Source organism: Heloderma suspectum, chromosome 7 (assembly GCF_057233095.1).
Source record: "Heloderma suspectum isolate Gila_16-S chromosome 7, 16-S_ref, whole genome shotgun sequence".
Classification (NCBI taxonomy): Eukaryota; Metazoa; Chordata; class Lepidosauria; order Squamata; family Helodermatidae; genus Heloderma; species Heloderma suspectum.
This window is the reverse complement of record NC_139464.1, coordinates 13,745,849-13,760,155: the sequence shown is the minus strand read 5'-3', so window position 1 is coordinate 13,760,155 and position 14,307 is coordinate 13,745,849. Positions and strand designations below refer to the sequence as shown.

The 14,307-nt window shown below is 41.0% G+C and overlaps 1 protein-coding gene across 7 annotated transcripts in view; it reads left to right on the top strand.

Annotated features, from left to right (window-relative positions):
* The window catches only part of USP6NL (USP6 N-terminal like), a 177,608-nt gene that overhangs the window by 137,717 nt on the left and 25,584 nt on the right, over positions 1 to 14,307 (top strand). For all 7 annotated transcript variants that reach the window (XM_084809120.1, XM_084809124.1, XM_084809123.1 and 4 more), the window contains 5 exons: positions 1,796 to 1,903; positions 7,593 to 7,702; positions 8,970 to 9,018; positions 10,515 to 10,635; positions 11,894 to 11,988. In XM_084809120.1, the coding sequence (XP_084665246.1) occupies positions 1,796 to 1,903; positions 7,593 to 7,702; positions 8,970 to 9,018; positions 10,515 to 10,635; positions 11,894 to 11,988 (483 nt within the window). The remainder of the gene's footprint in view (positions 1 to 1,795; positions 1,904 to 7,592; positions 7,703 to 8,969; positions 9,019 to 10,514; positions 10,636 to 11,893; positions 11,989 to 14,307) is intronic.

The following is a 14,307-nucleotide window of genomic DNA, read 5'->3' as shown; positions in this document are numbered from 1 at the left end:
TCGCATACATTCCAGGGCTAAACTAGACTTTTTTTTTTTAATGAAAAATAGCTGCTTGATGCTACTAGGTTGAGCAGAGGAGTGCGGGGGAAGATACTAATTAATCCTTTCCCTCCCACCAGTTTCTGCTTAAGAACTCCCTCCCCCCCCCCCCCCCAGTGGTTTTCAGCCCATGGAGGAAAAGAGATTGGTATTTTTCCACATGGGTAGAAAATCAGTCTGAGGAGGCAAAGTAGGGTGGGAAGGGTAAAGTAGGGTGGGAAAGGTTGTCAAAACATGCAGTTCTTCTTCTTCTTCTTCTTCTTCTTCTTCTTCTTCATGCTTGCATTAGCTGATACTTTTAATATTTGTACATGATATTGTCCAATGTAAATTACAAATGGAGTAACTTTTTTAGGAATTAGTTCAAAGTTCAAGCTACTACGGGATCAAGAAAACCATGGGGAGACTTTTAAGTAGGAAAGAGTATGGCTTGTGCTGTGGGAAGGCATCACTGGAGGATGCTGGAAATGGTAGTCCCAACACACCTGGAAAGCACCAGGTTGGGGAAGGCTGTTCTACCGCAATGCCTACTCTCTCACTTAATCTACTTAATGTAGTTATATGACCACATGTTATACAACTGCCTTGGGAGCCATCAGACCACCCAGAGAGCTTCAATGATGGGGCAGTATAGAAATGAAATAAATAACAGCAATAATAATAAAACTGGTTCGCTTCAATTTTATTAGTTTCTGCCCTCACAAAAAGTATCAGATCAAATAAGAACAAAAGTCAGTTAATAAAACCAGATAGTAAAGCTTAAGCCAACCCATTCATGACAGAAACATGTTAAACATAAGAGTACTTATCATATAATGATATTTTATATATATTTTAATCCATAAAAGGATAACTTCATTAGTCAGATAGTAATTTGGATGTGATCAGGTATGTGTAAACCTTTAAAGTTTTCCTGATGCTTTGCATGCTGGCAAAGCAAAGGTAGCTGCAATTCAAGTGATTTCCCAATTTTTGCTGCTAGCCAAGAGCAATTGAGTAGTATGTTGAGTAGATGGAGGCATGAAATATACAGTGCAAAGCAGAACAATGCATGCCCGGTAAGTTGTACCCAATGGCAGCGTGCCCTTCGCCCACCTTTTGCCCCCAAACTCCAGACGAAGCCAGATGCCAAAGTCCCTTCCACTTATTGTCCCTTCCACTCTCAAAGAAATGCTCTACACATAAATTAAAAAAAGTATTTTTTAAACATCCGATTTCTTGTACTGGTGCTCAAATGGTGTCCAAAAATTCCTGTTAGAAAGCATGGCTAATCACCTTACATGAATTCACACAGAGGAGTAATACCATCAAATCCACAGACAACTAATCTTTTAGTTGAAGATTAACCCAATCTTTCATACCGCGCAGGCACTCCTTCCTTCCTTCCTTCCTTCCTTCCTTCCTTCCTTCCTTCCTTCCTTCCTTTTTTGCCATAGGATGCTCCCTAAAGCTGTTGTGCTTCTTAAAAACCTACCATTCCTTGTTAACAGTTTCTCACATTGCCACTCCCTCCTTTTAATTAGATTTTTCAGTGCATGACACACCTAAGGAATGACTTCATCAGTGGGCAGTAAGTCTCCTTGAAACCTTCAGTACACAACAATACTTCTCTCTCTAAAAACAAATAACTCTATTTTTTTATTTCCTGGTTATAGCTCTTGGTATACAGAAGCAAAGTAGTCACCAGGTTGTGCCTTTTCGATTTACTTTTGCTTGTGTTAATTTATTTTTTTCTTTTTCTTTTTTTACATAGTTTCATAGGAGAATTTATAAAGGAATTCCATTGCAGCTGAGAGGTGAAGTCTGGTCTTCATTGCTAGATGTCCCTAAAATGAAAGAAGAAATGAAAGACTATTATAATGTGAGTTTCCAAGATCAGAAGTAAACAATGTGCTCCAGTTTCTGAAAATAAGACAACAAAGAGCTTTAGTTTTCCATAGTATAGCAAATACAATAAATTAATTCCTTTAAAAATAGCTTAAGGGTGATTAATTGGCTTCCTAAACACCATTTATTTCATACTCCATGTCTTTTTTTCCCCTTCTTCCCTGAAAAAAATCATTTCTAATTTGAAGAGGCCTGTGTACAAATGACCCTTTCCTTTGATGAAACCCCTTCTTCAGAGTTGCTATCCCATGTCCAAAGACGGGGATTCCAGATGTTTGCCTGTTTCAGTCAAACTGATCCTCATCTCTCTACCAGTGCAGTTTCCCGTCTCTCACCCAAACCCTTAATATTTTAGGAACATAGGAAGCTGCGTTATACTGGTTTTATTGTTTTATTTTAGAGGTTACCTTGTTGTATTTTTGTATTTTATGTGTGTTGTTGTTTTATTTGTATACCACCAATTTATTTATTAATCGCCCATCTGGCCGGTCACCCGGTCATTCTGGGCAATGTACAACAATACAAACAGTTTAAAACAATAAAAATACACATTAGAACATCATATTTCTAAAATTGCCCTAACCAACCCCAAATGCCTGCCTGAACAACCAAGTTTTCAATGCCTGACGGAAGCTCATTAGCTTTTGTTATTGGGTAGCATATAAATAATGAAAATGGATACATAAGTACCAGATCTGACTATTTACCTAGTCTGGTATTTTCTATTCTTGACTGGCAGCAGCTGTCCAGGGTCTTTGCCATCACCTGCTACGTGATTGATCCTTTTAACTAGAGATACCAGGGATTGACCCTGGGACCTTTTGCATGCAAAGCAGGTGCTCTTCCACTACAACTACAGTCCTTCCCTAGTTTATTTTCTCCTGCTTTACTAGAGTGCTAAAGGATCCAAGAGGACAGATGTGTCCAAGAACAAGGTCGATGAATCCAACCTCAGGATCAGATAGGATGGCATGTTCTCACACTCTAGCGACCTCAGATTGCCATCCGTTCACAGCCCTCATGGTTCCTTCCTTCTGAAAGGGAAAGCACATGCAGGCAAACATACAGAGAGAGACTCCTGATAATTCGGTCACACCTTGGCCTTTAATGAAAGCATTAATTGTGGAGGAAGTCGGTGAATAATTTCCATGGTTCTGGCACCCATTAATATCCTGGTTTGGAGTACATGAGTCACCTTTCAGGTTTCATATGAAAGGTAAATATATGAGTTTACAGGGAACAAACAATCCACACTGAGAACAATGACTAGCAAACAGTCTTGATCAAGTAGCGCATTGTCTTTAGATGGAAACAAAGTTTGAAAGTTGAGAAACAGTTTTCCTAACAGTCCTAATTCAAATCCTATCTGTAGGCACATGTATATTTGGTCGATTTCCAGGAAATGTCCCAGTTTCTCAACCAGTAACTGTACCTCTCATAGGCATGATAAGACTGGAGTGGAGGCGGCATGAGATTTGTCATGAAGATGATCAAGCACACATAAGAGTGTATAATTGCACCTACTGCGTGGTGGTGAAGGTGTCAAAGATGCCTCAGTCGAGTCCTCAAGTAGCTGTCCAGCTGAGCTTTTCCGAGTGGTTTGAGGATTATTGTTGCTCACCAATATTGAGCAACAATAATCCTCAAACCAGGGAATCCAATATTTAGAGCCCTCAGAGGCCCGCTGTGACAAGTTCACAAGACACTTCGAGGACAAAATTGCCCACCTTCATGCTGACGTAAATGCTGCTATTGATGCAGTGTCTGTTGAGGTGTCCAGTGCATCATCTTATCCTGTTTTCTGGGATCAGTTTCAGTGTTTGGAGCCTGAGGATGTGGACAAGGCACTTGCATCTATATGACCCACCATGTGCTCTGTCAACCTTTGCCCTTCATGGCTTCTTTGAACTAGCCATGGGGGACTGACAGGATGGATCAGGGCAGTGGTGAATGCGTAATTGGGTGATGGTGTAGTCCCTACTGCCTTGAAGGAGGCAGTGATATGACCAGAGGAAGGTCCTATTGCTAACTATTGTCCAGTCACAAATACCCCCTTCCTTGGTAAGGTGCTCGAGAAAGTGATGGCACCCCAACTGCAAGCTCTCTTGAATGAAAGTGTTTATCTGGATCCATTCCAATCTGGGTTCAGCCCGGTTTTCAGACAGAACAGGCCTTGGTTGCCCTGATAGAAGACCTTCTTTTGGAGAAGGGCAGGGGGAGTTTGACCCTGTTGCTTCTTGATTTCTCATAACTTTTGATACCATTAAACACGGTATTCTCCTGAACTGCCTCTGTGAGTTGGGAACTGGAGGCACTGTTCTACGGTCATTCAACTCTTTCTTATGGGTTCGGTTCCAGAGAATAACATTGGGCAACTGCTTCAGCCCCTTGGCAGTTGAACTGTGGAGTGCACAGGGCACTATTTTGTCCCCAATATTATTTAATATCTATATGAAGCCACCGGGAGCCATCATTAGGAGATTTCAGGCAAGGTGTCACCAGTATGCTGATGACACCCAGCTCTGTTTCTCTGTAACATCTGAATTGGGAGAGGCCATGCACGTTCTGAACCAGTGCCTGGATGCACTTATAACTTTGATGAAGGCTAATAAACCGAAGCTGAACCCTGATAAAACAGAGACACTATGGTTGGGCAGTTCCCAGGTCTGGAAATTGGGCTGTTTGCCTGTTGTGGATAGAGTTGTACTCCCTCTGAAGGAGCAGGTACATAGTTGGGAGGGGTTCCTGGATCCATCTTTGTCACTGGAGGCCCATGTGTCCTCAGTGGCCTAGTGTGCCAGTTACCAACTTTGGTTGGTAATGAGCTGACTTACACCTGTTCCTTGATAGGGACAGCCTAGCCACTATGATCCATGCACTGGTAACCTCACCATTAGACTACCGTAATGCACTCAGCATGGCGCTTCCTTGTGCCTGGTTTGGAAACTGCAGGTGGAGCAGAATGCAGCAGCTAGGGTGCTCACTGGGACACCTAGCTCTGTTCACTTTACGCCTGTGTTAAAAGAACTGCACTGGCTGCCTATTAGCTACTGAGCCAAGTTCAGGGTTAGGTTGTTGACGTACAAAGTCCTAAACAACTTGGGACCAGGATAAGTAGCAGATGACCTTCCCCTGTATATACCTAGCTGACCCTCAAGACCTTCAGAGGCCTGGCTGGTTGTTTTGTGACCGACAGAATGTTGTCATGTAGTATCTTGAAGGTGGGTCTTCTCAGTGGCAGAACCTATCCTCTGGAAGACCCTCCACCAAGTAGTCCAGGAGGCAGAAAATGTGATATGTTTTGAATGCCTCCTGAAAATGCACTTGTTCACCCAGGCTTTCTCTGGCTTGTAATTAATTGCAGTTAATCATATGCTACTCCAGTCTTACTTTTCCTTGTATTGTTTTGCATTGTTATTGTAGCTGAAATTGGTTTTAATAGTTATCTGTAATTTGTATTGTTGTGGTGGCTGAAATTGTTTTTAATAGTGTATTTTAATGTGATTTTTAATATTTATATGTGAACAGCTTAGAGATTGTATTATATTAAGCAGCATATAAGTATTATTAATAAAATAAATAAGTAATGATAATAGTGTTCCTAGAAGCCATTGGATATCTTCTCTTTAGCAAGCTGCTTGATGCTTCTCCCCCTGTTCTATTTCCCATGAAGTAAAGCATATATACCCACTCGCTGAAGCTGGAAATAGATGAGATATAGGGGATGTATGGCTGGATCCACAGCACCCCCCCCAGGTTAAAATAAAGTCATGCTCAGTGCAGGGATAATTAGCCATTTCTCCTGAGCTGGTTTCCCAATCTAAATTCCCCCTCTGCTGTTGTTTGCTCTGCTTGGGGGGGGGGGGGGGGGAATACAAGCATGACACAGGTACCTGTATCTCCCCACTCTGCAGCAGAGCTATTAGCGGCTTTTGGGGAGTGGGATGTACTCTGCTAGTGAGATGCAGTCTCTTCCCAATACTCCATCATGTATCTCCGGCAGTGCAACTTTTGGTCCTGCATCTCCAGCTTGAGGAAATTCTTGTTGAGTCTACCAGAAAATAGATTTTGTATATTGATACAAACTCCTGCTTCCTTTTCCAACATCCTCTGTAAGCCTTTCAAACAAGCTTCTGCTAGCTTTTAAGTCTGATGCCTGTCTGCTTTCCATATGCAACAGAATAAAATAGGAATTGGTTGCTAGAATGGGCTGTACCAACATAGACTGCAGGTGGGTGTCACATTTTTTAAAGTTTGCCCTTGTGGGTTTTTTTTTTAAAAAACATCACCAAAAACCATCCTGCAAATAGCAATCCAGCATGGCAGGCAGTGGGCTAGACAAGAATTTTTCTCCCAAGGTGTGGACTCTACATGAAGGAAACATTCAAAAATGGCATTGCCCCCCTGCAGCCTGTAATGGCACAGTCTGTACCTACAGTCCTGTGTTAAGTTCATTGTTGCTTGTAAGCGCCATTGAAGCAATCCATCAAGAGTCTTCTTTTTTAATGAACTGCAAGCACTCTTAATGAAAACTATGAGCTGGTCAAAAAACCTCAAGTAAAATGGGTTGAAGAGACGTGGATGTGTCTCCAAAGGTTATGAATGCCATCTAGTGATGTGTGTAGGAAAAAAGAGAGAAACCCAACAGGGCCTGTGAAAACCAAGTCTCTTCATTCTGCAGTTAGGCTTAGGCAACTCTTTTAAAATTGTAAAATTGTTGAGATATTTGGACTGATGCTGCCAGCCTGTATAGAATTCTTGATGTACCACATAGTAAAAGATGAAGATGGTAGGGCATTCTACTCTGAAGCATTAGTAAACTGGAAATATAGTTTGTGTTGGAAATGCAGATATATATGGTGGTATGGACCATGTGAAACGTCTCTCAACTGCACACACAGCTGAACCTGTGCGTTTTCTGGCCTCTGACCAAGCCTAGCACCAGTAACCTGACAGGTCAGGCTGAGGGCCCTGGCCCTCACCAAGCCACTAACCCCACTCTAGTCACTTCTTAATTAATCAGTTGGGGAGACCACTGGGTTGATGGATGGCAGCATGCTCTTGATGAGGAAGATACTATGCTATCTGCCTGGAAGTAATTCATTCTGCTAGAAGGCACTCCCCTCCCTCCTCCCCCACCAAACATTTGCCCCATTGCAGCATGCAGAAAACCTTGGGGCAACTAAGTCTCTCAACTTGTGATGCCTCCAACTTTCCACAACACCAAATGAGAAGTTTAAAAAAACCCCAATAGGCTCCTTTCCCTCTCCAAAATAGAAGAATCATGCTGGATCAGGCCAAACGTCTGTCTAGTCCAGTCTTGTGTTCCCATAATGGCCAACCAGGTGGTCCAATGAGAAGCCCACAAGCAGGACATGAGGGCAATGGCACCACCCCACTAATGTTGCCCAGCAACTGGCATTGAGAGGCATACTGACTAGGCTTGGACCCTTCTCCCTGGCATCTTGTTTTCTATGGAAGGAACATTTTTTTTTTGTAAAGTGGAACATTCCATCATACAAATGTCCCCTCTGTACTGGTACAGCCAAGTCACATGTTTGCCATGTCACAAAACAGGCCACAGTCACAAAGATTTATGACTTTATAATGAACTGTGAAGTTATGCTAAATACATTTGTTGAAACTGTGTTTTTTCTCCCTAGACTTTAAAACGCCAGGCAAGAGGGAGCTCCCCAGATATAAGACAGATTGATCTGGATGTAAATCGAACATATCGGGATCATATCATGTTTAGAGACAGATATGGAGTTAAGTAAGTGAAGTGAAATCTACTCAATTTGTTTGATTTCAGAACTTTAAAAGACTGAAATCTGCACAAAGGTATGGCTGAGCTCTGCATTCTTAGTAGAAACAATAACAAGTATTGAGGGAGGGGTCATCAAGATGGGCTGTGGGTGCTTCACCCCTCTATGTGCAACCTGGAGAAAAAGAATTAAAGCTTTTAAAACAGGGAAATGTAAAAGGGAGTAAATGTTTTCCCTTACTAAATCCCTTTTCATTTCCTGTAAGAGAACATGACCCATGATCTTCTAACTTAATATATTCTTAATTTAATGTCTGTGGAACTAGCATATGAAGTGTTGTGTTTCATACATTAATGTTCAGGCTTCCAGGGGCCCTGAATACTCCTTTTTGTTTCAAAATCGCCGAATGAAATTTAATGAAGTATTGATTCTGCACTGTTAAAAATGCCAAATGTCGCTTCTGTATGAATCCACTAAACAGTTGTGAATGGATGCTTTCAGACTACCTCCTTGTTGATCTGCCTGACTGGATTGCTTTTCCAAGTGTTCCTTGTCACCCATCTGAAGCCAGTCTGTGCTCGTGACCCCCCCCACACACACACACGGAACTTTTTTTTTTTCTTGTTGTTGTTCAAAAGAATATTAATATTCTCCCCTGCCCCCCTTTGGATTTAACATATTTTGAACATGCAGTGGTCAATCATACTTTTTCCTTAGCCATGTAAGAGACACACTTAATTCCCTGTGTGCCTCAGTCACCCTGTGTTTTATGGAGAGGCATAAACTGAACTCCACTGTCTATATCTGAGAACCAAAGAACGGTTTAGCTACTTCCACATGCTCAAGGTGGCTTTTGGCTTGTGTTTCTTAAACATCACCCTCCCCCCTCCTCCTGACTACATGGCAGATGAAACGGGGGGAATCCACCAAACCACATTCTAAACTTAGGGGAATGCCCAAAACAGGTAGCGATAACAGTATTGAGTGCTGTTAAAAGAAAAGTTCAACGATCCCATTGTGCATGCCCTTAGATGTTCCTGAAGTACCTCTGTTAATCCTGAACATATTTTTTTCCCTGTCTGAGACAATTCAGACTTAATACCAAGTCATGGTTTGGCCCTGCAACTAAGCCTGTAACCAAGCTAAACATGTGTGTGTGATGCCTTTTAAGCACTGAAGTACATGAAACGTTGTCAAGGTTTAGTCGCCATTTCATTGGTGTGGACAAAAACCAGTTTTAAAAGTCACTAATTTTACTTTGTCTTTTCTCTTTAGGCAACAGTCTTTATTCCATGTCTTAGCTGCATATTCCGTATACAATACGGTAAGTCTACAGTGTTTGCATTTGTGTATAGATATACAGAGAGAGATTCATATATGGTCACTTACATAGCTTACTCCTGAAATTGACTATAGCCATGGAAGCACAAATTCTAGAGGGCAAAATGGAAACAGTGGGCTTATCCTGTGCTGGATTGCAGCCAAGGTTTTTCCAGTTCTGCAGAGTAAGTGAAGAGAAAATGTTTCTGGTTCTTCAGCAAATACCCTCAAAGCATTTTTGCAAATTTTTGTCTGAAATCATGAGGACCAGAAACTTTAAGAAAAAATGAAAGCTCAATAAAATAACAATTTATTATGAGCAACCAGCATTAACAGAGCATTATAGGGAAGGTGAACACAGAAAACAAGGTAGGGCACTGGGAAAGAAAGTTTTTAATAGTTATTTCTGTGGGGAATTTTTATTGTGTTCCTTTTTTCTTCATATGTAAAATATCTTCACACACACACACACACACACACACACACACACATTGGGGTATTGTTTTCGAATTCCAGAGAGGTAGCTGTGTTAAATCTATTGTAATAAAATGTCCCATGGCATCATAAAGAGAAACAGAATTTATAAGCTTTCATGGAGTAGAGTCCACTCCATCTAATATAGGAACAGCACAATCCTGTACATGCGTCCTCTGAAGTAAGTCCCATTAAGTTCTATGGGGCTTAACTCTCAGGTATGTGGGTACAGGATTGCAGCTCTAATCTTTTAAGTATTTAATGTGTCACAAGTTTTTTTGTTTTTCAAATTCTGCCACACCCTTTAACTTCTCGGATAGGGTGGGATAAAAATCTTAAAAAGTAATATATGACTCTTTAAGTTACACAGAAGTCTTCTTCAAGCTAGATGTTCTTCTTCAAGCTAAATATTTAAAAGGGAGAAAAAAAGTGAATCGAGAAATGCCGTTGTAGCCTAATTTTCTGTCTGAAATACAAGCTTTCTGCATGCAGGGACTATTTTTATATGTAAACTTATTCCAGCATGTGAGCCTTCACTTGCAGACTGAAGTGGTACAGCCTAGATGCAAGAGAGAAAAAGTGTACCAAAGGCCAGGGATAGCTGGAATAAACCTACAGAAGTGGGATTGGAACAGGCCAGGAGGTACAGAAAACAGAATGAAGAACCATCCCCCAGTTTGACTGTCGGTTGTTTAGAGGCTTCTCAACCTTTCAGGGCAAAAACTCAGAGCGCAGTAGCTCTTCCTGCAGCAGTCGCACTACTTGTGCCAGACAAGTGCTTCTTTTCATTTCTCTTCTGCTGCCTACCTGCCAGCCAGCCAAAGAAGTGATCCACAGGGATGCTGTTTCTCAGGCCACATCTTGAATTGACCCTAACAGCTTTCTATTCATGCCACAGGAGTTGGTGTAATAATTTATTTCACTTGTGTGGGGATTGGCTGGTTGTTGTTTTGTTGTGCTGTTGTTGTGTTGTTGTTGTTGTTTTGAAAACTCCTAAACATTTTCTTTGTCTATTTTTTCCCCCAGGAAGTTGGATACTGTCAGGGAATGAGCCACATCACAGCTTTACTCCTTATGTATATGAATGAAGAAGATGCCTTCTGGGCCCTGGTGAAACTGCTCTCAGGACCCAAGCATGCTATGCATGGTAGGCCACTTCAAGACTTGTTGCAAAGTCACCATTTAATCCTGACCCATTTTGAATGTAGACACTTTTGAGGCTGGGACTGGATTCGTAATACCTCAGTTTGGGTCTTATAGCTATTAATGTGATCCAAATAATCCAAAAATATTTTAAAACTCTATTGAGAATTTTTCTTTTAAATCCTACAACATATAGGATAATAGGCCTATTAAAGTGCTATTTAGGGGGTCATTTGTGATGATGTGCAAAGAGCTTAACCGCGTACATGACCAGCTGCCTGTGGGTAGGGAGCTGACTGTAGCATACAGCAATTTCAAGAGGCTACTACAAGCCCAGTCACTGCATGAATTAGCCTGAATTAGAATCCATTCTTACTGTTGAAAATCAGGGTTAAAAGCAAATTTCCTGTGTCTGTAGCATAAAACAGAAATGGACGAATTAGGCTTGGTCTAACATATTGTTGGGTAGCATTCATTTCTGGCCATTTTCAATGTGGACCAAACAGTTTTTGCATCTAGGTTTATGGGTGTAGTTATAAACACTTTAAGATTATGGCAGATTTAATTGCAAACTTTCAGCAACTAGAGTTCAGTGTTAGTATCCTTGGTTGCCATGAGTTTGGTGCATCCATGTCATATGGCCACAGTGGGAACAGGACATACCTTCAAAGAATCAGTCCTGGTTTCATGTATTGTCCTCATAGGATTGGGACACCTCCTGTTAATCTTGCAGCTTCTTTACCTTTTGAAAACACTGTGGGGCTGTTCAGACTAGAACAAGCCCAGGCTCATGTGCTTGCATGCAGAGATTAGAAACTTCTGTTTGCAAACCATATAGTTTGCCATATTGGGCTAAAACAACGAATTATGGTTTGCTAGTAACCGTATCCAGAGTTTTCTAATCTCGGTGGCAGGGAGGGGGAGGGTGCTGACCCTGAGGCTTGTGCCTGATCATGCTCATAATTGCAAATCATAGTTTGGCATAACGCCTGAATAGCACTTGTATAAAGTCTATCACGTTATCCTACCAGCTTTCATGTATCTGATGAAATGGGCTCTAAGTCATGTACATTTATTCCACAATCAATTTGTTAATCTTTAAGGTGCCATAAGACATTTCATTTTGCTTAATATTTAAGTGTGTTTTTTTTTACCAGTTTGGGAATTCATTCATCTAAAAGCTAAACCATCCTTAAAGCTGTGAACATCTTTTGTGGGAATTAGTTGGTATTTTATTCTGTTTTTATTCTCCTGCCCTTTAGGTTTTTTTATTCCTGGTTTTCCCAAGCTGTTGAGGTTTCAAGAACATCATGACAAAATAATGAAGAAGTTTTTGTCTAAGCTTAAGCAGCATTTTGTAAGTAAATGCCATCATGAATTTGAAGTTGATAATTATTCATGGGGGGAGGGGGGAAAGGTCAAACATGATATTTAATTCTTCCCTAATCTACTTATATTGGTGTCTGGGGAACCTATGAAGTGGCTTTATACCAAGTCAGGCCGTTGTCCCATCTAGCCCAGTACTGTCTCTACTCTGACGGGTAGTGGCTCTGTAAGGTCAAAGGCAGAAAGGTGCTTCCCAGTCCATTCAACTTGAAATTCCAGGTGGGGCAGTCTCTGTTCACAAGCCTAGTCAGTGCTTAGCATAATCTGACTAGGAATTACTAAACAGAAGTATTTCTGGGAATTACGTGGATTCATGCCAACCCATTCTTGTGGATTTGGTTTTTCATGTTTTGCGATGACCTTTGGTTTTAAGCAAGTAAAGATTGATCAATTGAACTATTCTATGATTCTATGAAATGCAAATAATTCAATGGGGATTGAACCTGACACCATCGGAATGCAAAGATCATGGCACACTTGCATGATCAAGCAGCTTACTGTGCACTCTGAGTGTTTCTCCCTGTGGTGACAGATGCCACCCTGCTCGAATAAGAAAGTCACCAGAATGGCTCAATTTGTAGATATACTTTGGGTTTTATCTAGGGGGAAGGAGTATAGTGTACTCCTTTTGATTATTTAGGGCTGCCTGCAAACAGATCTAGGCAAGCCCCATTTTGTGTTCTCAGTTCTTCTAAAAGTTTCAATAAAGCAGTCAGCAGAAAAAGCCCACTCCTGACTCCTGTGTTTTTCTAGCCAAAGGAAGTAGAAAGGACACAACAGGGGGGAGGGTGAAGGAGGAGCTGTAATGGTGAACTAGGTCTAATTAATAGCCCTTTACAGTAGCTGAATGTGTCCTGTACATTAAGGTCTCCAGTTCAGTGCCCATTCATGCATAAAAGTACTATTGATTGCAACTAGGAAAACATCTTCCCAACTGCATGCAAGGTTTCAACCTCTCATTTTATCTATTGTATTGAAGGTTATTAAACAAAAAGTGTATTACTACTAGGAAGTACAGTACGTTCTTTTCTGTTTCAGGGGCTTTGGTATTATTTCTCTGATTGGATATAAAATTGTTAGAGAGACAGGACCAGCAGTAGCCTTAGGCGGCAGACTTGAACACATTTATTGGGAAGGAGGTTCTGCAGAATTCGAGGGACTTCATTCCAACTAAATGTGTTTAAGGCTGCAGTCTTTAATCTTTGGTATCTACAGCAAATGGTCTAAATACACCTACGTTTGTAGCAAGCTTCTATTCATGCATACCATATTGGTTCCCTTCCGTTATATATATGAAAAACTATTAATGGGTATGGGTGGGTGAGTGAATGTATAGAGGGTTTTGGTTTTTTAAACGACTGGCTAGTGAAAAAATGAAATCACTTTTAGACTTGCCTGTAGGCTGCAAACTGTGAACTCAGTTTTCACAACAGAGTTCACACAACGTTTGGACTTGAAGTCATTGCTGCTTATTGCTTTAATTTTGGAGGAGTGTGTCTTCCTGGATACAAGCTATCAAACACATCCTGCTCTCATTCAGTAGGTTTTCTAATCTGGGCACCTCAAGACTTATATACTACCCTTCAGTGGAGCTTGCAGGGCAGTTTACAAAAAACAACATGATATATAAATAACATAAACAGCATGAGAAAAATATATTAAAATACATTTTAAAGCCTAGGAGAATAAGAATGCATTTGCCTGGCACTGAAAAGCACCTGGTTGACCTCTATGGGGAAAGAATTCCGCAAAGGGGGCACAACCACTACACTCCTGGATATTGACTGCATGTAGTGTTTAGTTACCAGGCCCACCTTCCCCATGTTGAGCAAGTTATTTTATAAGTGAACATAAAAAGCAACCAAAAAATGAGAGGGGGCAGAAAATATGGGTAGCTAATTTCAGCTTCATTTGTGATGGTGGTTTTGAAAACCACATATGGTCTGTGCTTTGGGTTTAAAAAAGAAAGAGAAATATTTGGTGCTTAAATGTATTGAACCACCTTTGCTGCTAGACTAAGCCATCCCATTATGCAAATTGTGTTTGTGTCATTTCCTCTGGTGACCTTGTGTGTGTTTACGCAAGTGGGTAATTTGACTATTTTTAATAGCTTTCCAAGTCCCTCTTTTGGGCTAGAAAATCCAGGTAGAGCCTGTTGTTGATAGGATGCAGCTGTATGTGATTGCTTAATGTTATAGTGTAGGGCTAGTCAAAGTCCTAGAGCATAGAGCCACAAATGCCCTCCACATGTCATATTTTGGATTACAACTCCCATTACCCCTGACCATTG